Here is a 26791-nt window from a genome sequence, read left to right as displayed (position 1 = left end):
GGGTCACCTCTGTGTTTCCAACACATCCCTGGAAATTGTTTTTCAGAAAGATGTAAAAATATTTGAGCTTTCTTGATAAAGTAGAAGAATCTTACATGAAATGCATTTATTCTGTGATCAACAGGCATTATACTGAAACACTGGAAAGCATATTCCTTCAAAATCTCCTTCATTTCCTGAGAAAAGGTATGGCAATTCTCAGACCATCTCCTTGCTGGCCTCTTTGGGCTCTGGGTTACAATTTTAATAGAAAAGAATGACATTAACCAGGACCCAGCTCCTTACTGGACCTCCTTAACTGCTCAGCAGTACAGGAGTAATCAGCTAAAGCACATACTTGCAGAAGGTGCCTGGGCTGAGGAATTCTTACCAGTTTAATCTAAATTACGTCAGAACGGCAATTAAGGATATGGGCATTGAGCATTTTGAGAAAAGAAGAAAGAAGTGAGGAAAACATGGATTTCAAAGCATTCTTTGAAATACTATTAAAGTTTTCTGTTCAGTCATCAGTTTCCATTACTCAATGTTCTGTGTAAAAGATTACATTCTTTGCCAAGAAATAAAATCTCAATGTTAAGGAAAGCAGAACGCTAGTGCTTTAAAAGACAAGGTGATGCAAAATAACATGATGCACGTTAACTATAATTTAAATAATTAAACCATAAGAAACATACTCCAATGTAACTAACAGATTTTAAAGCCATCATACCTTCTATCACTTTTATCTGGAATCCATTTGCCACAAGCCTTGGATCTGACAAATAATCTGATCCATGGAAACTCTGATTCTTCTGCATTTTATAAAGAGCAGCCATGTATTGAGATCCACCAATAAGACTGGAAAAAAAATCCTCAAAGTGTTAAAAAACCAACATCCCTTATGTGAAAATTACAAGTATGCAAAAACCACAGAAAAAGGTAGCAAGTGATAAGGAGTGATCAAGATTTTTAAAAGCATTTTGGAAAAGCAATTTGTTTAAAGAAACAAAATGAGAACTATTCACTTATCTTAGTGAGGGACTAAGCTTAGGCATACAGTAATAATAATTCTATCAGCCATTCCCTAATTCTTGGGGGAAAGTCAGCTACAGTGAAATTACGAAAATGTGGAGCATTTTATTTTCTTCTGGGGGAGGAAATTTGTATTTGGTGCACAATTAAACTGGTCAAAAATCATAGTTATTTCAGTTAGAATAAGACCAAGCGTGCTCATTACTTCAAGAATGAAAAGAATAAGAACCAAAAATCTGTTTTAATAGCTAAGTGAGTGCACAAATGAGCACAGCATTAGCAAACAGGGCCTTGCCAGAGTTCAGAGTTTATCTGATAAATAATTATCAAATGATGTTTTAAGTAACATACACATTTTTGCTCAATAGCACTATACCTGTCTGTTAACACAATTGGATTGTCCAGTTTCTGTGCTGGAAGCTTATGGTTCACCAATAATCTCTTACATAGCAGGGCCTCTTCCAATCTATATGGATTCAGCAACTTCACATTTTTTTCAGTAGCAAATATCCAGACATCAGGAAAACTCTGACGACGGATCAGGAAAAGCTGATCATCTGAAACATTTCTCTCTTGTCTCTGAAGGTGACGTCTACACAAACTCAGAGAAAAAGGCACTGTCACAATTTTCACAGGCTGTTCCATTTTCCCCTTCTTTTCAATCTGATCATGAAATATCTTGTCAAGCTTCTGCTGGTCAGATGCAGCATTCTTTAGCTTGGGTTTGTGTTTTTCTGCCTCCTTTGCTGGTCGGTGCATTGGCTGTGCATTGGCTTTCTTGACCTCTCTGTTGTACCGTTCCTGGTCCTTAGTGGCTTTCATTTCATAACTTAGAGGAGAAAACAAACCAGTAGCATCAGCAGACAAAAATCTCCAATTCCCAGCCACAAACACACTAAAGCAGAAGGAAAGGTAACCATTTCAACAGCCAAGAACCACATCCATGGTCCATTCAGGTACCCACATCAATATGCTGCCCACTGCCATGGAGATGGTCACTGTGCCTCTATTACATCACACCTTGAACAAAAGCTGGAGATTTTCCTTCATCAAGACAGCCAGCAAAACCTCAATTACTGTAAGGGGGAGGAACTATTACTGTAAGGAATAGAGTGCATCATATAAAGATCTACAGCAAGATTCTTTTCACCTCAGTCTGTTGTTTAATTTGCAATCAAATACAGAGTTTTGGAAGGAGTTTTTTGTCAAAGCCACATCCAGCTCAATTCACAAAGTAATTTCAACTTCCAGAGCTCTACAGCCTTCTAGGGGAGGCCAAGGGGGTGGCAGGACTTTGGAGCTTGATTAATTTCCCAAGCACCAGGCCTTACTTAATAAAAGTGTATTTCATTTCAAATGGCCTAAAATTAGCCATATAAAGTGTTAAAAATACAGAATATGTAAGATTATCACAGAATTCTGTAAGTAATAATCAGTCTTACCGGTTTTTCAAAAACAGTCAATAAAAAACTACTCCTAAATGCTGTCTAAATGGTTAAAACATTATTACATACTAAACCTCTACAACATGAATGGATTCTTAATGAGTTTATAAATGTCAGGGAGATAACTAAACTTTTATAGGTCCCAAGTTTATGCTTGTCTACTGCATATGAATTTCACTTTTCTGAAAGCAAAGGGTATGATTTGCTGAACTCCCTATTTTTGCCCTTACTTGATATTCTGAATTCTAGAAGGTAATTCAAACCAGTCTAATCTTCAATTAAAACAAAACCAAAAAAAAGTAGTACTATCATATGTTAGTATTGGAAATAAGTATTTTAGCTGGTCATATTTATTTATTGCTACTTGCTGGAACAGTTTGATTCAATTATGTGTATGCACGCTGGAAAATTAAGGTCAACAAAAGGGTCACCATTTGCAATTAATTATGATGTGCTAGCATTCACATATGGTACCAATATTTAGTTAACTAAAAAAGTCAGCTTAAATAGTTTCTTGCAATAAATCACGTCCTAGAAAATATGGAGCAAACATTAAGATAAAAAACATCTGCTGCTTTTAAAATGAATGGACTACATCACTTGAACAGAATTTTTTTTTAATCCCAAATTCATTTACAGCTTTGACCAGATCAATAAATACTTTGTTTTGAATAGACCTAACTGTAATGTAGAAAAATACTTAAGTGTAAGAGAACTAAGCCTTCAGTGATCACTGATAATCCAAAATGCAAGTCCTGCTTGCCTGTCAGTTTAGGCTACCACCAGAAAAATTCTAGTCTTACAAACTTTGACTGTGAGCATCTTCCACATTCATACACATCAATATCAGTGATTTGCCCAGAACCAAAGAAAAACTGCACATTTACAACCATGAGAGAACAACTTTGCCTTTCTGAAAATCCTTCCAAAGAGAAACATATAATCAACAAGTGCTACAAGAACAGCATTCTCTGCTTTGTGAATTAAAACTGCAAATTCAGGATCCTTTTCTGATGCTACAAAATGTAAAGCCAAGAAAACTTGCAGAAATGGATGTAAGCAGAGAGTGGAAGACTAGAATGAAGACTAGTTTCAAAGGCAGCTTTGGTTTAACTAGAAAAATGGACCCATGATATATTCTTTCCCCTTTGCAACATAAATCCAAACAAAATAACCGCATACTAAAAAAATCCTTTTAATATTTATCTCTCAGCCCTTATAAGACAAATAATCTGAATCTGAGTATTTGTTGCAAACTCTGACAGCAAAGACCATGCTACCTGAAAAAGCTTCTCCCAAGGTACAAATCTACTCAAGAAGAATTACTGCAGAGTGCTGACAAGGTGATTTGTTAGTCCCATGACAACGTATGTAGCTTTGAACCTTTCCTACACCTTCAGGGTAACTACTCCTGCCACTGTTATGGCACTTGGAGGGATTTCTCCCACTCCCACCTGAGCCTGATATGCAGGAAACATTAAGGCCAGTAACACATGCAAACTGTATTAAGTAAGAACCGAGTGACTGCAAGGAACGAAACCCTTTGCAAAGCAGGGGGTTATGTGATGCTGCCAGCATGGACATGCACAGAGCTTTCCTCCTCTATTATAACCTAAAGACCGTAACATTTGACATTCCGGTTGTGTAATAAATGCTGGCTTGTTTTGAAAAGGCCATCCTGTGTCACTACAAGACATCTGGTGCTTGTACTACTCCCAAAAGGGATTTAAATTAATTTAGACCTGATGGAGGGGCCACAGAGAGAAACAGAGATGCTGAAACCATGCACACCCATTGCACAAGGCAGGACTTTATCACAGAAGGATGGAGGACCGGAGCCCAGAAAATGTGGGGTTGTGCCAGCAAGGATGCATGAAGAAGAGCTGTGGCACTTGACTGCCCTGATGGATTTACTTATGTTTTTACCTCTAGGTGGCCCAATTTATCCAGAGTACCTGGAGGCAAGACTTATGTTCTCTGCCACAAGTCCTTCTGGGCTGCTGCTCTGCAGGAAAAGTTGCCTGTGTTTCTGTTTTATATGTCTATGTTACAATTCCTATTTGCTACCCTCTGAGGCAATTTTAAGATCATAAATGCGGAAAGGTATCTACAGATATAAAGCTGGTATCTATAGATACAAGTAGTGGTGAATTCTTCATTTCCTTCAACAGCCATGGGATTCGATCCTACATATAAGGAAAATACATATACAGTGTGTATAATATATTGCATTCAATCCTACATATAAGGAAAACTTGATTACCAGAGAGGTCTCTTTCCTGAACTAATGCAAAGTTAATCTGTAGGCACACTCTTTAACATAACAGTTGTACCAGGAAAGCAACCATGAAATCTCAAAAGCTAAAGCAGAGCAAATTAAAATTTTCTGAAGCAGCTGGCAGAACCTTTTGTTTCATTTCATCAAAACCATGAATATAATTGGAGTAGATTTCTACTATTACATTAATATTTCTGCTTATGCAGAGATGGACAAACCACTTTTTCACATATATGGGTTTCTGACCATGGCATGTTGTTTGCAAAGTAAACTTTAAGATAGGTAAACCAGAAGATAAGTAAAAAGGTTCCACTTAACTCTGATATAGCTGACATTCAGAACAATGCAGATGGCTTATTAAAATATTTCCTTTTCTTGCAGATTTCAAAAACTCAGTGACAATTCACTTTAGAAAAATATGGAATTTAGTTATTCAGACTGCAACCCAGGAAGACTTGGTCTTGTTTGAAACAGATTAAAATTTAGACTGTGCTACAGTCCCTGAACCAGCTCTGGAATAGCTGTTTAAGGGAAAAAGTAATTCCTTGTGTCATTTGATTGGGTTTTGCAAATACAATTGTGAGGCAGCCTAGGTTGGGATACAAATGAAATTTAGTGGAATGGAATTTAGCCAATGTTCAAGTACCAAAGTTCCTAAAAAATAATTCTTGCTTTATAGCAATAAAGTTGAAAAATCTCTGAAGAACTCTACAGTGCCTCATCCATCACCCAAGCTGGTTTTCAAGGACAGTGCGTTGGGAGTGATACAGTAAAGGCTGCCCTTACAAGTCTGTAGGATTCAAACAGTTCAGCAGAACTGTTCCTAACTCCTGCTGTCCTTAATCTAACTGCTGCACAGCACAGTGGCAAAACTAATAATTCCAATCAGCAGTGCACAACAGCACATAGCAAAACACAATTCACAAGAGTGATTCTGATCCTGAGAAGCCAAAAAATATTATCTATTTTTTCATAAATAACTGGAATGTTACAATTTTTAAAATTCATTACAAGTGACTTTCTGGTAGTTTCCAGATTCAGAAGCAAGACACAGACCAAACTTACTTTTGTTTTTCCTCTTCATTCAAATTCTTCCACTGCTCTTCAATTGTCAGCAGGATGTCATTCATGCTGGTCTTTGGATTATCATTTATCAATTTTGGACGACATTCATGTGTGAAAAATTCAAAAGCAGACTTTGGTTTCTTTATTATTCTGCTATTAATTAAGTCATAAGCTGTCACATGTCCAAATTTTTCACTTATCAAATTTTTTTTCTTTATGCTTTGATTAGAGCTTTGTGGATCACAGCTTTTTTCACCAGTATATTCCTTTCGCTCATTAGTTGTCCCTCCAACTTGAGGAATCAAGATCTTAACGGGTTCCAGTCTGTCTCCCAGACAGTCTTTAAATGCACTTCCCATACTCCAACTATCAGCAGAGATTTCAGGTAGGTCCTTAGGGACTAAGGCTTCCTCATTTTTATCTATTTTGTCAATATTATCAGAAATCAAAAGTTGCTCATTGGCTTTTTTAGACTCAGGGTCCACAGGAACACTATTACTTTGAATATCAGCCATATTCTGTCCATTCTGTTCCTCCTCACGAAATAAATTTAAGGAACTGTCTGGAAAGGCATCACTCTTAGAAACCTCTCTTTTGTCCAGGCGACTGTGTACATTATCACCACTAAATGTCTGATGATTTAAGCAGATCTCTGCGTTTTTTCCTGCTTGACAGTTTTGCACATCACTGCTGAGTGAAAGGAATGAAGTATGAGCATGTAGCTCATCATTTCCAGATGGTCCCATTTCATTAACAGCCACATCTGTTTGGTCTGTTCTATGAACAAACATGTCTTCTGAGGTAACATCTGTTTTATTACTTTCACCAGGGACTGCAGCAGGTAGTGGCCCATACAGTGATTTCAACACATTTTCAACTGCAAGTAAGACAGATTCCTGGAAAAAAAGGAAGAAAATACACACACAGGAGTGCACCTGAAAATGCAACTCCCAGATACCAAGAATACAGAACAATATGCAAAGTGCTCTTATTAGGAATAATTTTTAGACAAATCTGGACAGATTATTGCATTTCAGTTGTTCACACGTACCAAAAGACTCTGAACTGGACACTTTCAGCCTCAAATATTTTGTGACATGTATTCTGCTTCTTTAGTTTACTCTGATATCACAAAACCAATTAAATGATTTCTTTATAACAGGGTTTTAACTTCCTAAACCACTATTAGGTAAAGTTATTCCTACCTAATAAGGAGTTAGAAGTTTACAACCAAAGCTGGTGCACCAGCAACATCCAATTTCATGTGAATGTGCTTGTGTAGGTGCTTTTATGGTGCATGTTTCCAAATCAAATTTGCACCAACTGATGGAAATGAGCAAGATAAAAAACCCAAACCCCTAAAAAATAGAAATAAATTTAAAAAAGAAAAAAAAAGAGAAAAGAAACTCCAGCCCTCTTATGCAAAAGGAAAACTAGATCAAATGTAAAAATGCTGTATTAATTTTCATACAAGTGACCCTTGTATGTCACAACATAGAGGCAGTACATTTACAAGAGTAACACAGACAAATACCAAAGGTTTTTATGAAGGAGAGGATTAAAATAGTGGTGTTACTACCTATACTCACTTTGAGTAAGTGCATTAATAACCACTAATGCAATCTTTCTAATTTCTGTGGCAGTTAATTGATGCTGTCAATAATTTATACACATAATGACAAAATAGTGCTTTGATGAGAAATGAACTCCCCTCCTGCCCACACTCACCTTAATGGTGGTGTTTAGTGATTACTTGGTTTCAATATAAACTTAAGCATGAGATTTATACAGGATCAATTCCACTTAGCTTCTCTCACTGTAAAGCCATTTGAAACCAAAGTGGTACATGCATATATGTGACAGCATCAAAATCTTTTAAATGAACTGGGAAACTAATTTTAAAGAATCACCCAGTTAGCCTGTTCAGTACTTTTTGATCAATACAGTGCTCTGACAAAGGCAAGCTGTCCTTTGCCCCAAAAATCCATTAACAGTAACAGTGTTTATGTTTGAACATTCTGGTAGTCCCAAGGCCCTTATTATGCTTATATAAAGACTCGGAACTCAAAACTAGAGTAAAACCTTAATTACCTTATAATGCAGCAAAACTTGTGTTTTATCAGGTGTTATATTCACATCCACTGCAGAGGCAGGTACAGTAATACTCAAAAAGAATACAGGATATAAACGAGTACAGTCCTTTTGTGTCACCTGACTGTAGTATTGTCGAATTAACTAGAGATTGATTTAATAAAGAGATGTCAGTAAAGGCAATAAAATAGACAAAAATGCATAGAAACAAAACCTGACATTATAAAGCATAACTGATTTGCTAGTTTTGTCAGTTTTTCAAGTTAAAGAAAAGCTTAGAACGTCCTCATACACATGCATGCCAGAATCATCTCCAAAAGGGCAGTTCCTAGTGGTTTCCATGCCTTCATAGCATGGAGGCAAAAGTGATATACAGCCTACTTTCCAAGCAGGGCACTGTATTTTTACTTTGAATGCTGAATCCCACTTTGAATACAGGCTTCCTTGCTCTTGTTAAGGAACCATCTCTGTCATGGGATTCAAGCTAAGCTTTGAACTCCCAGAAGAGCCAGGCACATAAAGTCATGCATGGAGATGGATTACCCTCATTCAGTATTTAACATACCAACATAAGTTCAGAGTTTACATCTACAAAGCTTTGCCTGCCAATTGAAAACTACTGTTGTATCCTGTCCACTTTAAAACCTGCAGGAACACTTTGGCATGAGCATGATTTTCTTCCCTGGCGATGACAAGGATTAGGACAGCAAGGCTGCTCCAAGTGAAGTGCTGCAAGGTTCAGTAGCGAGAGAAACCCAAGAGTATCAAATTCTGCCTACACAATGCCTAGCTGTAGCCAATGCTGCTGCACTATCACTTTCATTTCTACCCAATGCACACACAAATTTAAAGGGAAAGCATGGGTGTTTGCTTGGTAAGCCCACAGCTGGAAGTGGACAAAATCAAAACTGTGTTACAGAAGAATTCTCATACGAGAAACTACATAAAGTTCCCTTATAGGAAATTGCACAGATGATTTCTACAGGCTAATACAATGAATCAACTGTTCTGGTATCTTGCATAGAGGATCTGAAATTAATTCTGTTAAACAGCCAAAACTACAACCTCCAGCTCTGTGGTCTGACTGCAGCAAATGCAATAGAACTGAGGCACCAGCAGCGTCACACTTCTGGAAGGGGTTTCTGTTGTAAATGCTAGTATTTTCACCTATAATACTCTTAATTATTTCATGGCGGGGAAAAAAGTTGTAGATTGCTTAGGCATCTCTGTCCTCAAAGAAATCACATTTCTTCTCCTTGAATTAAAAGCTAGAGGGTGTTACCTTCAGTATTTCCTTCTGAAGAACTGGACGATTATTTATAAAAATGAAACTCCTTTCTGAACTTGAAAGGCTTGTCAAAGAATTGTCTGACTCAGCTTTTGGGAGAAATCCAGAAAGATTTATCTGCAATGATAAAACAAATACAGTGCAAAAGTCTTTTAAAGAACCCAGAATGTTTTTTTATAGAGGTGAAATAGTAAAACAAAACTGTACAGGAGTCCAATTCATTCAAATGCATGCACTGCTTCTTGACAGTTACAATATACAAAGATAAAGGCAGTTAGGAAAAAAAAAAAAAGAGGCTGAGAAAGGTGGGTTTGTATTTATTTCCCTTGATCAATTTATTGACATATTTCCCATCTGGACTGCCAGTTGCAGCAGGATGCTGCATGGAGCTGAGGCTGTGGAGAGCCAGGCCAGCAGTTCTTGGCTTGCTGACTGCAGGGTTGCCACCTAAGCCCTGTCCAAGCCAAAAAGGCACAGAGTGCTGCCCAACCTGGCCAGGGCAGCAGTGAACCACCCCTACAGGGAAAGCCCAAAACACACAATCCCTCCCTTTCTACATAGAGAGCACCTTAAATAGCTTGTCATAGGGCATTTATTCAGGGCACCTAAATTTACCTACGCCACCTGTATCCAAATCATCTGACTCTCAAGAGTGCTGAGCACCCACGATTCACAGGCTGCAGCAGAACCTGTGAGCACAGCACTGCCAGGGAGCCTTGGAAACAGCACATGATTTGTGTACCTAACATGAACTCCAAGTTTAAAGATTTTTCTGTTGAGATTCTTTAACAGGTTTTTCAGGTCAAAATAAGGCTGATGACTGGTGCTGCTTGTCCCATCTCTTCCACCTCTCCCCCACAATGCAACTTTCAAACTGTTGGATGGATTTCAAATCAATCTGATAAAGAAGCAGAAATCCCAAAGATGTATTTCCACAAGTCCCATGATAACTGACAGCTGTTTGGAGAGAACAGCCTCAAGATAATGACTTCACTAAAGAAAAGGCAATTGTAACTTTTCAAAAGCCAGGAGCCAGCAGCATGCAAGAACTGACATCCTGCACAGCCCTCATTCTGCCCCACATACTGCCCTTCTCCACTTGGCCAAACTAACAGGTGAAGGAACACTGGGACAGCATGAGGATGGAGATTTTGGAGATTTGGGATGAGAAAGTCTGGAGAATGTTCTGGTAGCAGGGTGGATTACTGAACACAGAAATGAGTCCTCATAAGCTCTGCTTTTGGCAGAACCCCTTGTATTTACTAAAATCCAAATTATCATGCATTTGAAATGGAATTTAAGATCCATGGGATTTGGCCTACCCTTCCCATTCACCTACGTCACGCAGCTATCTGCTCATGTGCTCCCTTATTCCCTCCTGACCTTGTACCAAGCATTCTGTGCTAAAGCTGGCATGTTCTGGTCAGCAACGTCGCACAGAACCAAACACCACTGGTCAAATTAAAGAGGTGTCAAGTATCTGTTGGATGATTATCAGAAAACAACATGCACCACTTCTAGATTTTATTCTGCAGCTTTAGCTCATCCTCCCTCAATATTCCTCCTCTACACTTCAAGCTATTTTTCTAATTCACAAATATCTGTACAACTCTTTCACTTCAACAATATTTTTATATACAGAAAACATTAAAGCAAAACTGAAAATCTCTAAATAACTCATTTAACAAGTTGCCCGATTTAGAAATCTGACTGCTGTTACTATTTACAGCCATGCAGAATATCAGTATGCTCATTAAAAGTTATCTACAATTTATAATGCTAGTTGTAATTGAATTTTCATATATGAAAGTATATGAAGTATGAAGACAAAATTACAGAGACTGGAAAATATTAATGAAACTTTGATTTCATAGTAGATCAACTGTTCCCAAAATAATAAAAACCACAACTTACATATACATTAAAATATATCCATGATGGGTGGACAGCAGAATGCCTTTTTTTTTGTACTTATCTTTCTCCCAGTGGCATGTGTAGCTGCTAAACTTAACTTCCATAGGAAAAGAAGGCACTAGGGAAATTTCCTGTGTGAAAGTTTTCAGCCCAATTAAACTTACAAGACTGGGGATCTGAAAAGTGCAAATACTGTCTTGTACTTGAAAAAAGTAGTGTTAGTTCTTTATTTTCTTGGTTTTCTTTTTATTTTACAAATAGCTCCTGATTAGCTTCAAATCTAATTTGAAATGTGTTCCTGTTTCATTCAGTTTCATTCATTCTTCTTTCAAGAAGTCTTTAAAATCCCTGGATGCCTTGTTGAAGAAGTTTTACCTCTGCAGTAAGGAACAGCAAGATTAGTTTTGTCTTCAGAGTAGCCTTTGCAGCAAAGGAGCATGAAGGTACACAATGAACAAACAGGACTTAAAAGAATTAAAGAGCTGCCTTCTGGTCTGTATAGCAAATGAGACACAGACCACATGGGAAGGGAAATAAGCAGTATATGCCTGCCCTTAAATACCTGTTCCAATACCTGCACTGAAAGGGGGAAAAAATGGTTACACAGGCAACTTAACTCTGTCACTCCGTAGTGTTTGGCTGCCTCGTTTATAAATGTCCACAGTTTCTGAACGTCGACATTATGCATGGATCACTTATACACCTATAAATGATGCACATGGTATTTTACACACTATTTAGAGACAGAGAGAGAGATGGAATGTTCTCCAACTTCTATTCAAGGAATATGGATGCCTCATGATATAGCAGAGAAGTAATGTGAGAACCTAAGTGCCTCCTCCAAGCTAGTCCCTTCTAAATACCCCCTTATCTTCCCTTTGGAGCCCCCTGCACTTGTCCTGGGGGCACATCCAAGCTACATTCACAGAAGAATAACTCTGGAGGTTCTGTACAGACATAAACAACTAAAACTTTGTAAAGTACAAGAAGTGGCTTTGCTTTGTTCCCGCTCATTTCACTGCATGTATAAAAGCATTCTGGCAAACTCAACAATTAAGTTGAATAATGCTATTAAGCTGTACATATAAACAGTGAGATTTTAAAGTCTGAATAATATTATTAAGCACCATGCTGAATACAGCATTGGTGTCTAAGAGCCATTGTGACTCCATAGTGATTCACCTCATCCTGTCAAGGTTTATTCCTATGTGATACACGAAAATGCAGCTTAGAAGGTTCCAAGGTAGCAAGATTCCCCTTTAATAAAAATGTCTCCAACAAAAATGGAAGCAGAGTGAAACATTTTTGAAAACATTAGACAAAGGGAGGTATCATGGGGAATTCCCTCATTTTCAGACATGGCAAAAGAAGCCAAGAACACTGATTTTTTTGAAAACTAGAAAGTATTTTGTTGAAATACGTGTTTAGTGGAAATTTTCATAACTTGCCCTTCTAAGTATGCATTCCTTTTGCTGCTCAGGTGCCCCCACTGAAATTGAGGGGATACTCTTTAGAGTACAAGGCTAAGAGGCCACGAAGATGAGAACCATCTAAATGCTTAGATATTAATCAGGGGAAAACCTGCCTGTGGGCCAGGAATCCCAACTGAGACATCTCTGAGCAATCAGCAATTCTGCATTTGTCATCACAACTGTTTTTACTGCCATCTGATCAGTGCCACATGAGTCCTGATGAGATGATTCTTGGAGTGGATTTTCAATCACCAAACCAATTAATTTTATGGAGAGGACAGTAATAGAAACAAATGCATTAATCAGATGTCAATCTGGAAACGCATCTTCTTTTTCAAAGCCTCCTTATTTTTTGAATATTTATTTAGCTCTCTTCATTGACAGACCTGAAGTGAATTTGGGAGAAAGAAGTTTAAACTCACCTCAGGATATTCGCAGCAGTGTTGAAAAGGTACCATACTGCTCATAACGGCTGTTCCCAGAACTGACATACAGGCCATTTTGTGATCCGATACCCTGGTCTTCTGCCAAATAACTGCCTGAAACAAATGGCACAGAGTCAAATTTTTGACATTATATTTGTTGAACTCATGTCATGTCTATGAACATGCATATGCAACTGCACACACACTGTATATGTAACATTCTGTACCTTGACCCTGTGAAAATCACAACTTTCAGTGTTAACAGATTTGATATGGTACCTTTTGACACGTCTTCTCATATTGTATTACTAATTTAGACACACATCAACTGGAAAACTAAGCAAAGCTTGTCTTCATCCATAGTTTGTGGCTATTCTGGACTTCTGTACCTGAGGGCAACTGTTAAAACTAAATCATTACAAATAGTACTTCTCCTCTTATATGTACAGCAGTGGGCTTTACGCTTTTCCTGAGCAGTTGAAGTGAGGGTTTATGACATGTCTCTCACAAGCTGGTCAATATTTAAAGGTGGGCACTGCACTGCTTAAGTTACTTATACCAAAGAGGTTGTTTTGGTAGAGATCAGGGTATTAGCTGTCCAGCTCTCACCTGGATACTCTAGGTCTATGATAAGCCTGCCATTTAGAAAGAAAAGTGGTTTCTAAGGAACTGTATATACTAGAAAAGCAGTTATTTGTCTAATGAAAATTTGATGTTCAAGTTAGAAGGATGAGGGACCATCTGCTGTATTAGCTACATGTCTTGAAATATTATTACAAAGACTTAGTAAGTACAGTAAGGCAATATGAACTGCAACATGCAACAGCAAGTCCACTTATGCATACAGAAGGTATTAGCTACTTTGGGAGGTGAAATTTTGTCTATCACTAATGATATTTAATTATGAATTTGCTGACTTTCATTGCTGTGTATCAACAATAAAAATATTATCCTTGGTTGGTTTTCTGCTTCTAGGCAACTGAGACTGCTACACTCAAGACCACTTTATTATTGCCACTCTTAGCTGTCTGAGTGTATTCAATATGCAACCTTTAAACACAAAAGGAAAAATAATGCAGAATGTTGCATTTTAGATTGGATGTTACAGTGCTGTTAAAATTTATACTTTCAGTAGGTACTAGGTGTTCAATAAATTCAAAATGAGCTCACAGTATTCAAGTACAGGCTATTAAGTGAAAGGACGGTGATAAAGCAAAAAATACACACGCACCCATCTCAAGAAATGCTATACATAGCCTTAAAATTCCACCTGTCCAGTGGGATATTTGCTGGCCTTCAGGGGTGAATTCCACAGAAGAACATGGTTCTCCTGGAACATGATATTCCCTTCCCACAGGACAGGTGGAATTGTAAAGCTTTGAGACTGTTGACCCTAAACTATTTCCCGACTCTTTAATTTTCCAGTTCCACGTACATTCTGCAGCATTTGTGAATGCTTCTTAGTCCTGCCTGAATGCAATTCATCTCCTACAGAGCAGCCTGACAGCCCTTTGCACATGCTGGATCACAGCTCGGTTATTCTACAGTGAGGTGAATCCCTCAAACATGAAACACAATTTATATTGGAGGGCAGCAAACAGAAAAAGGGGAGAAGGAGAAACAAGTAAACAGAGCTATGGGCTGGGTGTCCACAGCTCTGTCAGGGAGTCCCCCTGTGCTCCAGAGCAGGCAGAGGTGAAGGACAGCCCAGGGCTGCCCCTCAGCCTCTCTCCTCTACACCTGCTCCCAGCCTCCTCAAAGACATTCTGGAGTGATGAAAGAATCTGTCCTGTTCTTTATAGCTCCTCTTATAAAACATATCCTGTACTGCTTCTATTTTAAAACTGATTACTTAAAATGGAAACAGAAAGTGCCAAGTGATTTTTTTCTTTACTGGATATATTTTAAATTAAATGCATGTGACCAAACTGAGAAAGACACTTGTTACATGACTAATATAAACATCATGCTGTTTATTTTAGGGTATCCTAGTGTGATGCTGCAGGTACAGATATAAATCTTAGCTGCTGATTAATGCGAGGTTATTACACAGCTTGACCTGCTAGAATGGCTGATACTCAGAACTGTGAAAAGATCACTTGTGTAAGGTGGTTTTAAGAAAGCTGTAGAAAATGAGAATGTACTAAATTCAAACTTGCTAAAAGTGGATACTGTAATAGGTTCAGATTAGTTTTTTAAATAGTCATATACTCATCAGATATTTATACCCAGTACTACAAACAGAATTTTAGGAAATAGTTATCACTGTAGGTTAAATTAAAGCCACAAACTAAAGAGGCCATGCAACTCCTAAATTTCTATACTACATAAAGACAAAATAAAGTGTGTATTCATTTTTAGCCCTGAGTCCACATTATGAAACAACAACATGGGAAGAGATGGTAATTTACAGAAAATTATTTTTCTAGGTTCCCCAGATGTATCAACAGGCATTAAAAAAATCTGAGAAACAATGCCTGTTCCATTTCATTTATTTTGGGAAGTGTTGCCATGAGGTTTCTGCAATACCCTATTTTTTTAACCTTGCTTATACCCTTTAGTTTAGCTAAAAATACACCCCTCACACACCCCCCATATTTTTTTTCTAGGTCATATAAAGCGGGTGTCTAGGCTGAGCCAAGGAAGAATCTGACTCTAGTCAGTATGATGACGCTGCAGAAACAGCCTACTCAAAGATATATTATTACATATGGCCCATCTTAGGTTCTGCAAGAGCGAGCCAAATATATTCCACCTCTCTGTTTCATTGAAGGGGATTGCACGATCCAGATCAATGCATATAAAATCTATTGCACATATGCAGAAGATAATCATGTGTGTCTCTGCGTGTATCTATTTCTCCACCCCATGCAGCCCTAGGACACAGGCATACTTCTGTGGAGGATGACAATGTACATTCCAACCTAAATGTTTCTGACTCCATGCACACACATGGACTAGGCACGTTATTTCAGGATGAATGCATATAGCACAGAAGAATTCCTTGAATAATGTGTAAAGTGTGGCAAAAGAGTGTGCAACCTCTTGTCCCTACTATACAGCACTAGAGAGAATTAAGAGCTGCTCAGTATTTGTTTCTTAAAAGACCCCAAAGAAGAACAGAGGAAAAAAAAAAAGCAGTTGCTCTGAATCCCTAACTATCCTTCATATTTTAGAATTTCTACCAGCGGCTACAGTGATTTGCAGTCCCAGATAAAAGAAGATCTCAGAGCTGGGATCAGATGCTGCTTCCAACTGTGGCTACTTCAGTGCAATTATGATGCTATGAGTTAAATTGCCTCATTCCATTTACCTTATTACTACATAATGGTAGTGCACTTAAAGTAAACTTTCAGTACCCAAATCCCACCTGTTTTCTTTATTTCATGACAGTCATTATTCACCCCGTAATAAAGCCTGAGGGTGTAAAAGTGTAGTGGAACAAGCAGTTATACATGAGCTGTAGGCTGGTAACATGAGTTAGATCTTTAAAAGAGAACTGCATTTCACAGTCTCTCTAGTTTTGTACTACATATTTCAAAAATCTTGTCACCCTAGCATGTGAGATCTCACTGCAGATAACTCTTTGGGCAAGTAGGTTCCTTAGCTTCTTGACTAAAAACCTAATAGCTTATTAGGCTTCAACTGAAAGCATTGCTGCCTACCTGTTAAGGGAGTACACAAACAGGAACAAAACTAGGCAGCAATATCCCAAGTTTGAATTGAGCCCAAGGGAAACAAAACCACATCATCCAGTAAAATGCCTATAACCTCTTCAGCTTAAAGATGCACAGATACCTAGATCCAAGGGCTGGCACATTCTTTGCAGCGAAAGAAAATCTATCTGCTAAGATCAAAACTGATTAATATAAAGTTTTCACCACGTTATTTAGAATGCCAGCCTTGAAAAGCACTGCTGTTTTTCAGCTCCATACCTTAACTGGCGAACTGTTTTAAAACCAATGGTAAGTTACCTTACTGAAAGGGAACCCATATATAAACTGCCCTTGAAAACAGAAATCACAACAACTTTTCAATTTAGCTTATAAAAAAATTAAGCAACCAATGATTTATTTTCCTAGATATTTTATATTCACCCCCTAAGGAATCAGTTGCCCCCTCCATTTTCTACGTGATGCTGGGACAATTACCAGTGGAGATACGCAGTAGAGAAACTCAAGGCACCATTTTTCCCCTCATCAGATGCAGCTACACACCTGTCTATCCCATAGGCATTGGATATTAGAGCTGTCAAAGAGATTTGTTGAAAGATAGTCATGTTCCACAGGACTGTTCATTCTACAAATTCTAGTGTATTCCTTACTCAGATTTCCCTTTCATGACATGAGAGCACCCTCTCAATGAAAAGACTTTCTTGAGCAAGACACAGTGGAGAAATGCTTGGATTTGGGAGTTAGGAGGTAAGTCAGGAGAGGAGCTAACACATTAGAAGGAGCCAAGGAACTTCATCTGGTAACACCTGTCTTCAAAGCCTCTAAAGAATTCCAAAGACTATTGAGAGTCATATGCTTTTTGATTGCCTTAATCACACACGTTCAGCCAAGGATGTTCAGAAAACCTGATCTCCTCTTGTGACCAGGTGACCCACCTAGTGGATGAGGGGAATGCTGTGGATGTAATCTATACTTCATTAAAGTCCAGGACAATGTCTCCCACAGCATTCTCCTGGAGAAACTGAAAGCCCATGGCTTGGACAGGTGCACTATTTTAGGATGCACCCTGTCTGGATGGCCAAGCCCAGAGAGTGGTGGTGAATGGAATGAAATGCAGTTGGCAGCTGGTCACTACTGGTGCTCTCCAGGGCTCAGTAGCAGGGCCAGGCCGGTTTAACATCTTTCCCAGTGATCTGGAGAAGGGGACTGAGTGCACCCTCAGTCAGTTTACAGGCAACAGCAAGTTGGATGGGAGTGCTGATCTGCTGGAGGGCAGGAAGGCTCTGCAGAGGGATCTGGACAGGCTGAATCAATGGGCCAAAGCCAGTGGTGTGAAGTTCAAAAGGATGAATTGCCAGGTCCTGAACTTGGATCACAACAATCCCCTGCAGCACTACAGGCTGGGGGAAGAGTGTAGTGTCCACTAGTGTCAAGGTGTCCACTAGAAAATGACCTAGGGGTGCTGGTTGACTGCAGCTGAAAATGAGCCAGTGTGTACCAGGTGGCCAAGAAGACCACTGGAATCCTGCCCTCTACCAGGAATAGCGTAACCAGCAGGACCAGGGCAGTGATTGTCTTTCTGTACTCATCACTGCTGAGGCCACACCCCAAGTCCTATGTGCAGTCCTGGGCTGCTCACTACAAAAAAGACGTGGAGGTGCTGGAGTGTGTCCAGAGAAGGGCAGTAAAGCTAGAACACAAGTGTGATGAGGAGAGCCCAAGGGAGCTGGGGGTGTTCAGCCTGAAGGCGCAGAGGCATTCTTATCACTTACTACCTCACAGGAGGTCATAGGCAGATAGGGGTCAGACTCTTCTCCCAGGCAACCAGCAACAGTACAAGGGGACATGGCCTCCCCTGGTGCACCAGGGAGATTTCAGGTTAGGTGTTAGGAAAAATTTCTTCACTGCGAGAGTGGTTAGGTATTGGAACAGGCTCCCTTGGGAAGTGGTGGAGCCACCATCCCTGGGAGCGTTCAAACACTGAGCAGACGTGGCACCTCACAATGCAGCTTAGTGGGCATGGTGGCATTTGGTCAAAGGTTGGGCCTGATGCTCTTGGAGGTCTTTTCCAACCTTAATAATTCTCTGATTCTATGAAAAGGTTCTTTCCCCTAGAGGGTGGTTGGGCACTGAAACAGATTCCCCAGGCCTGTGGTCACAGCACCAAGTATGACAGAGTTCCAGAAGCATTTGGACGATGCACTCAGGCACACGGTGGGACTCTTGGGCTATCCTGTGCAGAGCCAGCAGTTGGACTCAATGATCCCTGTGGGTCCCTTCCAACTCAAGACATTCTAAGATTCTATTAAATTCCTCTTCCCTAGCTGGAGGAAAAAAAAAAATAAATAAAGCCTCCTAAACAACCAAAATGCTGTCAAAACTCAGTTTCCAATCCAAAACTGTGATTCAGAAAATGTACAACATCCCAGTGAATTCTATTTAAATAAAGGGAGGTTCAAAAGCCTTTTGTAAATCAGCAGTTAACAAAAATATCATATAACAGTGACAAAGTACATTGCTAAAGAAGAGGGAAAATTCCCACGTGGTTCTGGAAATATCTTTTTTTCCACTAACCTTTTTAAGCTGACAGTGTAGGTCCAAATGCCCTGCAAAGGCACATCTCAGATTCTGCAATACACACTGCATATGTGAAACAGTAATTGTTTTGAGATTTTAGACATACACTGTGCTGTCATTTGAAAAAAGTGATGGATGAGAAACTGGAAACCTCAAGGAATTAGTAATAGGATATAAAGCATTTCACCTCTGGGTCACCAGTTCAAATTCAACCAGGTTGGTAGTGACCAAAAGTAGTTACCATCTGGCAGCTGTTCTCTGGCTGATGTAAATTGAGTTGAGGGTCTCAGCGCATTTCCTAGTGGACAGGTGTCCTCAGCACAAAAAAAACACCATAATTAACTCTCTGTTTGGCTTTCTCAGCAAAGCCACTGAACAACGAATAGAAGCAAAGACTGAGCTGTAATCCAGGTTAGCATGGAAGCATGTTGGCTGCAGATTCTTAATCATAATTCCTCTTTATATTTTAAGACACGGAGATTAAGGGAGGATTTCATTCATCATCATTACATTAAACAGAGTAGCCTGTCCAACTCAAGATAGAGTTTATACACTGCTATTTCTGCACAATTCAGATTTCTTTTCAACATGCAGCTACAGCGGATTTTGGAAGCACAATGAATGAATGCAAAGTATACTGACATTATTAAAAATAGTAAATTTACCCTAACACACTCAATCTCAAAAAACCCACACTTATTACAGAGGGCAGGGACACAGAAAGAAAACCCCTGGATTTAAATTTACCCTAACATACTCAATCTCAAAAAATCCACACTTACTACAGAGGGCAGGGACACAGAAAAAAAAAACCCGGATTTGGATTATTTCAAACAAACTGTTGGTTAAAATTATGCAACTTTGGAAAATAGAGGAGACCTACTGTAAAGGAAACATAAAGATGGCATCCTTTAAGTCAGCACCACCAACAAAAGGGGTTTTGGGGAAGAATACTATCCACAGTTATTACAAGACTTTTTAAATGGACTTTGCATCAAAAAAATTGACTTGTGACTCTCTTAAGAAACAAACAAGAAACAGTTCTAGGCAGAACTGCATGTGACCAAGCTTCAAAATGTTATGTGTGAAAAAAAATATTCACTTATGCCAAGTTTTCCTCAACAGGAACTGGAAAATTTACAGAGCCTACTTAAGGCTCATCTGTACTTTGCACAAGACATGGAACCAGTTGTACACAGTATGACCTGCTGATAGGCACCATCTAAACCATCTGTTGCTGAAATTTTTTTGGTTCTATAATATCTGATATTGTTAAAATAGGTATAGTTACTGGGTGTCCTTGGTCATTCTGGCATTTGTGGAATAAAGGCAATTGAAACAGAATTAAAGCATTCCATACCATCAGTCTTAGAAAACAGATGGATATTTCTTCAACGTCAGTGGTTTGTAGAGACTGAGCCAAGGGCTAGCAGTATTAAACAGAAGAGTGTGTAAACTGCAGTTCCAGAGAAGTGCTGGAACTACTAAAAGCTGTGTTTTACCACCTTAGGTAAAACACAGCCAGAGCTCACAGGTTGCTAGAATACAGCATTTGGGGCTGAAGGATTTGAGGCAGTTTAAGCAGTAGCTGACTTTGAAATGTTCTTAACACGCCTTCAGATAACATTAACTTTAAATAAACTTGCTGAATACTCATGTAAATTATTTCCATTTGGCTGTCTCATTATTCAATATGCTTTCAAGGAACATGGTGATGAAAGAAGAAAAATACCTCTTTCTAACATAACCATACTGGCAAGAGGATCAACATTATCAGTATTCAAAGAATGTCTTGGCAGGATAAACCTTCATAAAAAGAAGGAGCACTAGCTAATCCAAGTTGTCAAAATAGCAATAGTACTTCAAGGGTTGATCTGCAAAGTGATTCATTATTTATTGCTAATGCAAACAAAACATTCTGAGCAGAAAGAGGAATCGAGTGTTTCCTATCTTGGAAAGTCACTGATGAAGAGTCCACAATAAATAAATCTGAGGAGGAAGAGAGATTATCTATTTTCTTACCCACTAAAAATCAACCAAAGGCTGGAAGATCTTTTCTGACCTCTTCTGACTTCTTTTCTGTGAAGAACCACACTTTATGGCAATCAATATTTTCCAAATTAACACAGACATGAAATGTAGGGAGAAGAAAAAATTTCTGGAAATTTCATTCAAAAGCATAAGACACACACCTTTTGAAAAAACCCAATCAAATCTGGTGGATATTCAACATGCAATGTAGCATGCATCCTAAAACCATCTATACTTCAACAGCTCAATAAGAGGCTTGACTTGCCCAAGTAAGTTTCTGCTGGAATCAATCAGGCAACCATTTTCAGATGCCTAACCTAAGATACTTTGCTTCAGCCTTATTTCATTCTTCCCCAGCTAAGCCTTTCAGAATAGTTTGGGTTGGAAGGGACCTTGCAGACCAACTTCCAACTCCCCAGCCATAGGCACCTTTCTCAAGACCAGTTGCTCAAACCCCATCCAACCCACCATTCGCTTTCAATTTCATATAAAAGATGGGACTTTAAAAACTGGGGGGATATGGTTTTCCTGGGGGAGGGTTGTTTTTGGTTTTGTTTTCTGGTGTGGCTATTATTTTTAAGTACTGGTTTTGTAATTTATTTAGAAAACTTCCTTGAAATACATTTTCATTTACACTTTTTTCACTTACTACCTTTTCTAGTCTTTCAATCCATCTTTCCTGGTCTTCTTCTGTAATAGCTCATCTCTGCTATCTTCTTGCTCTTTTAAGCCTTGGAACCTGATCATACTCCCAACATGTTTCTTCTTCCATTGCAACAGAAAGTACTGGCTCAGCCTCAAGAATTTGGGATTCTAAGAAGTCCTCTGAATAACTGCATATACAATTTGTCTTTTAAATGAACATATAATCTATGAGCTACATAAAAAATAAAGGTATTCTAAGAAGTTGATTCTTTCTCCTAATACATTTCTAACAAAAAATATAACAGCCACACATAAAAAAAAATCACCAACAACACTATTCAGCACAGTATTACTATAGCACAGATATGCTATAGTGTCTGTATAGAAAAAACACCTTCCTGATCCAAATTAGTAATTGTAATGACAACAATATTTAGCATATAAAGGCAAAAGAAATAAAGAATATTCATGTTCGTGATACGGTAAAACAAATGAACCATTGACCTACTGCAAGTTGCTACACACTGGAAAGTCAGAATTTCAAATTTTTTAAAAGGTGTGATACAACATGCGACTTTTCATTTTGCACAGAATGCCAATGTCAGTAGAAAGAGAGGAACCTGAATTCAAATTTTTTAAAGTTCCATTCAGTTTTTAACTTTGAGACTGTTTTAAAGCATCTCCACACACACAGACTCTACTTAAGCCTTTAATTTCCTCATCTCAGCAACAGCTACTGAGCGACCTCTTGTGATGAAATGTTTGAGCACTTTCTCACTTCTTTTCCGTTTTTTATAAAATAAATTAACAAAAGGCTAGTAGTACAAAATAAAGAGTACAAAAAACCAGCACCATCTCTGTCATTATAATGAATGAAACTTTTATAGCCATTCATATAACCCCTCAAGCTGAGTATTAAAGAATGTACCCCTGAAGCTAATAAGAGAGGTGCAAAAAAACCTCCCAATGTGCAATAGCAACTATCATGCCACTCTTCACACCATTTTTGCAGGAAGTATTGGGAAATATACTAGTGATCATCTTCTTGTACCTTACTGCCACTGGATTAAAATAAGCAGAGAAAAAATTACCCTAAGATACTCATAGATCAAAAGGATGAAATCAAAATACCATCAAGAAAACAGCATTGTTACTTGTTGGAGAGGGAAAAAACAAACCACCAAGAAGACAAAATTAATTTTATTAACCAACATTTAAGACCAGTATTGTCAACCATGGGTAGATACATCGAGGAGCTCAATACAATCTTGGAAGCAGACACCCCCCCAGATATCTGGTTTCAAATTCTCAGTGATCGCAATGAAATAAGACTGCAAGTAGCTACTCTTTTTCAGCCTTGAAATACTAATTCTGTAGCCAGCTTTAGTTTTTCACAGTATCTACACAGTGGTATCTAAAAATACATATATAAATACAATCAAAGCATATTAAACAAGCCCAGAAAAGGAAGGGCAATCTGTTGTCATTTCAGAAAAGCACACAGTGCCTTCTCCTACTCCCACTGAAAAGGAACTGAAGCGTGAATGTTTGATTGATGGGGTAACTGATCAAGTCTCAATGAGCATGACAAATACCAACAAACAGCATCATTTCAGAACAGATCAGAATTGCTGAGGGATCTGGCCACAAGATGTCACTGTCTACTTTGTGGAAACTTGGAAGTTTATTAGCACAGCTTCCTCCTCAGAGGGGTAAAAAGCCAGGATACAGCCAATGAAATTTATGTTAAATTTGTGTCAGGTTAAGGCGAACTGCTCAACAGGTCATTTCTGTAGCTGTGATGCAGAATTACCACTCAGCATGCAGTCAAGTCAAAGAAACCTCCAAGTAACCTCTGCATTCATTCTCCCAAATCTAAACCAAAAGCAACTAGCTCAACTAAAGCTTGTTATTATGTCAATGATCTTAAACCAATGACAAATGGTTTTGAAGTTTCTAGCCTTTTAAAATAAAACCATTGTTATGTACTGAGCTCTTGTGACTCAGAATACAGCTGCCTGTAATGAACTATAGCTTCTACTCAGGTAGACAGCCTAAAAAACTAAGTTTTGCAAGTTTTTTCAAAAGGCTTCGGTTAACACTTTATCAGGTGCCATGGTTACTAGGTTCTCATTTTGTTTGCAAAACAGCACCTCCTTTACTAACCACTAGCGTGTAAAATAATTTTTATACTTCATATCTCTAACCAGGCACCTGTTGCAAGAGACCAAAAATACCTGAGCCTGAATGTTTAGAGGTTTAACATCAAAATCTGTAGCCATTATAAATATACACTTATGAAAGGAAAAAAGTAAGTGGAAATCCAAAACAAAGCTATGATCCAAGAAAAATGTTAGGAATGAAAGATTTTATATAAGTACTACATGAACTGCATGGATTCATTAAAAACCAATCCTTAAGACAGCTGACAGAAAAAAACCTCATTATTACCTTATTATGTGTTAATGTTATCCTCAGGTCTGGTTTTATAATGCCATATGCTGTCAGTAGATCTTGGACTTTTTTCAGTTCTTCCTTACATTTTCTACTTGTTGAGTAAAACTGCTTTCTTACAGGAAGATTCTTAAACAAATTTAGGACTGTTACTGTGGTACCTGCAAGCAGGTGATAAAAAATAAAGGAGAAATTACTCTGAACGCAAATCACTGACTGGATACTACAAAAACTATTTTTACTTAGACAGGTTTGCATGCTGCTGCACTAAATCAGGTTATTAGCATGAGAAGAAATACACCAAATTATCTGCCATCCCCCCACAAAAGGTATCTCAAGAATTTTGATTCTTCTCCTTTATTTAGTTATGACTGCAGCATTAAGCTTTCTTTCATACACACTAACAATAGCAAGAATCAGCACTAAATAAAGCTGAAGACTCTCTCAATGCTTAAGTTAGCTTTCATTAGCAAAATGATTAATTAACAAACTAGAATCTAATCACACATATCTGGAGGCAAAGGAACACTGTGTGACATTGTGGGCCTTCACAAGCACTTGCTTTAGGGTAGTACCTGAAGTGCCATATACTTCTGCTCGAGGTACACTACACAACAGGAGGAGGAATATTCATCTACCAACACAACCACATAAATTCCTAGCCCATAAAGACCTTGCAAAGCATTAAATATGTCAGCGAATTCAACAATTTCTATGAAAGACAAGGCACTGCAACCCGCAGGCTTTCCGGCTGTGGAAAACACTATACAGGCTAAATCTTAAAAAGAATCTTTAGTAAAAATTAGGTACACACCCTTCTTGCAGGTTAGAAAGAACTGTGACTTTGCCAGGTCCTACAGCCATGCTGCTTCCAGCAATTCCTATGCATGGCAGCAGGACAACTCTTCCTCCTTTACGCAAGGATTTTGCTATATACAGAAGCATTACTTTAATTCTGAAGAAATCTTTCATATACTTATACAGACTTGGAGCATTTAATTTTTACAGGTTTTATTTCCATTGTCAGCTTGAAGAAGTGAGTCAGAGAAGGAGAAACTAGTTTATAATTACAATCTAGAACAATTTCCAAGACATACCACTTCTTACGCTATGACAACACCTTCTCAGCTGACAGACACAAGGCAAGAAACTTTTGCAGCTGCAAAGATTTCATACTCAGCCTTTAAATACCCAACAAGTATTTCAACATCAGATAGAGCCTCAGAGGAACACAAAATACATCTGTCACCTTGCAACACCAGAACCGTGATAGCCTACCTTGCCCAAGATGGGAAGGCTTTTTAGAGGTTACATGCCCGTTGCTATCCAAAGCATACTGAATGCTGAAATCATCTGCAGCTGTCTTTGTTGTGACCAAAACCTGAAGAGAGTGATTGAAAAAGAAACCCTACATTAATCAGGGATAGACAAAGTTCAGAATGAGCTTAGATAAGCTTTGCTACCACACTCACCACTCTGCTACTTTAGTCACCGTAAGTACATTTAATTAGTTTATAAAATTTTTCTTACACACTTATTTCTTACAGGCACAGAAACATTCCGCATTATTCTGCATGTTTCCTGCCATTTAACTAAAAGCATTTCTACACACTGCTTCAAAAAGCACAGCAATTCCTATTATCTACAACACACACTGCTCTATTTTCTATTCTAGCACAGATTAAATAAACTTTATCAATTGACAGGTCTATATTTTTACCCTCTGTGAGGCAAACACACTATAACAACTTAAATTCATGTGAGATTCCACAAACTTAAAGACTACTCTCAAACAAACAATATATTATCTTTCCACACCTAAACATGTCTGGCAATCAGTCACAGAAAGTTTTGTAAGCTATTAAGGTAATGCACAGATTGCTTTAGCAAGAACCGTCATAAATCAGAGTTCAGGTACCAACATTGTGAATAACAGAAACACTGCCCTTTAACCACCTGGAAGACAAAGTTCAACACACATGTTTCAGGATATTTCGGTTTATTTTAGTGTCTCACATGAATATTCAGCATTCAGTCATGCCCCTGGAGAGAAAAACAATAATTGATTAACTGTAAATTACAGTATTGCAGACCTACTTAAGGGCCAATAGCAAAGTACCTTCAAACTGAAATTTCAGAGGGCAGTTTAGGTAGGCAGAACACAATTAATGCCAGGAGTGTTAATTAACATAATTACTGACACACGGAGTAATACCTATTAAAGCACTTCATACACTCAGGCCACCTCCCATCTCTTATGAAACATACCATAGAGCTGATTAGAAGCTCTGAACAGATGGCATTCTGCTCTGAGAGCCCATTAGAAGGAACCAATGATTGAGGTCTGTCATCATCTATCAAAACACCAACACTTTTGTAAGCATCTTTGGAAATCTCCATTCAAATACACAACCCACTCCT

At 38.4% G+C, this 26791-nt stretch overlaps 1 protein-coding gene across 4 annotated transcripts in view; it reads right to left on the bottom strand.

The window, feature by feature from the left end:
* Positions 1 to 26791, bottom strand: part of PMS1 (PMS1 homolog 1, mismatch repair system component) — a 43970-nt gene that overhangs the window by 9881 nt on the left and 7298 nt on the right. For 3 of the 4 annotated variants that reach the window (XM_086898428.1, XM_023930709.2, XM_023930708.2), the window contains exons 4-11: positions 25649 to 25751; positions 24368 to 24531; positions 12987 to 13103; positions 9173 to 9295; positions 7891 to 8034; positions 5800 to 6695; positions 1388 to 1840; positions 710 to 837 (exon numbers count right to left, since the gene is read on the bottom strand). In XM_086898428.1, coding sequence (XP_086754554.1) covers positions 710 to 837; positions 1388 to 1840; positions 5800 to 6695; positions 7891 to 8034; positions 9173 to 9295; positions 12987 to 13103; positions 24368 to 24531; positions 25649 to 25751 — 2128 coding nt within the window. The remainder of the gene's footprint in view (positions 1 to 709; positions 838 to 1387; positions 1841 to 5799; positions 6696 to 7890; positions 8035 to 9172; positions 9296 to 12986; positions 13104 to 24367; positions 24532 to 25648; positions 25752 to 26791) is intronic. The other variant, XM_023930710.2, reaches the window with a different exon arrangement.

Source organism: Cyanistes caeruleus, chromosome 7 (assembly GCF_971803275.1).
Source record: "Cyanistes caeruleus chromosome 7, bCyaCae1.hap1.1, whole genome shotgun sequence".
NCBI classification, from domain to species: Eukaryota; Metazoa; Chordata; class Aves; order Passeriformes; family Paridae; genus Cyanistes; species Cyanistes caeruleus.
Note: the sequence above shows the minus strand (reverse complement) of the source record. Positions and strands in the feature narration are given on the sequence as shown.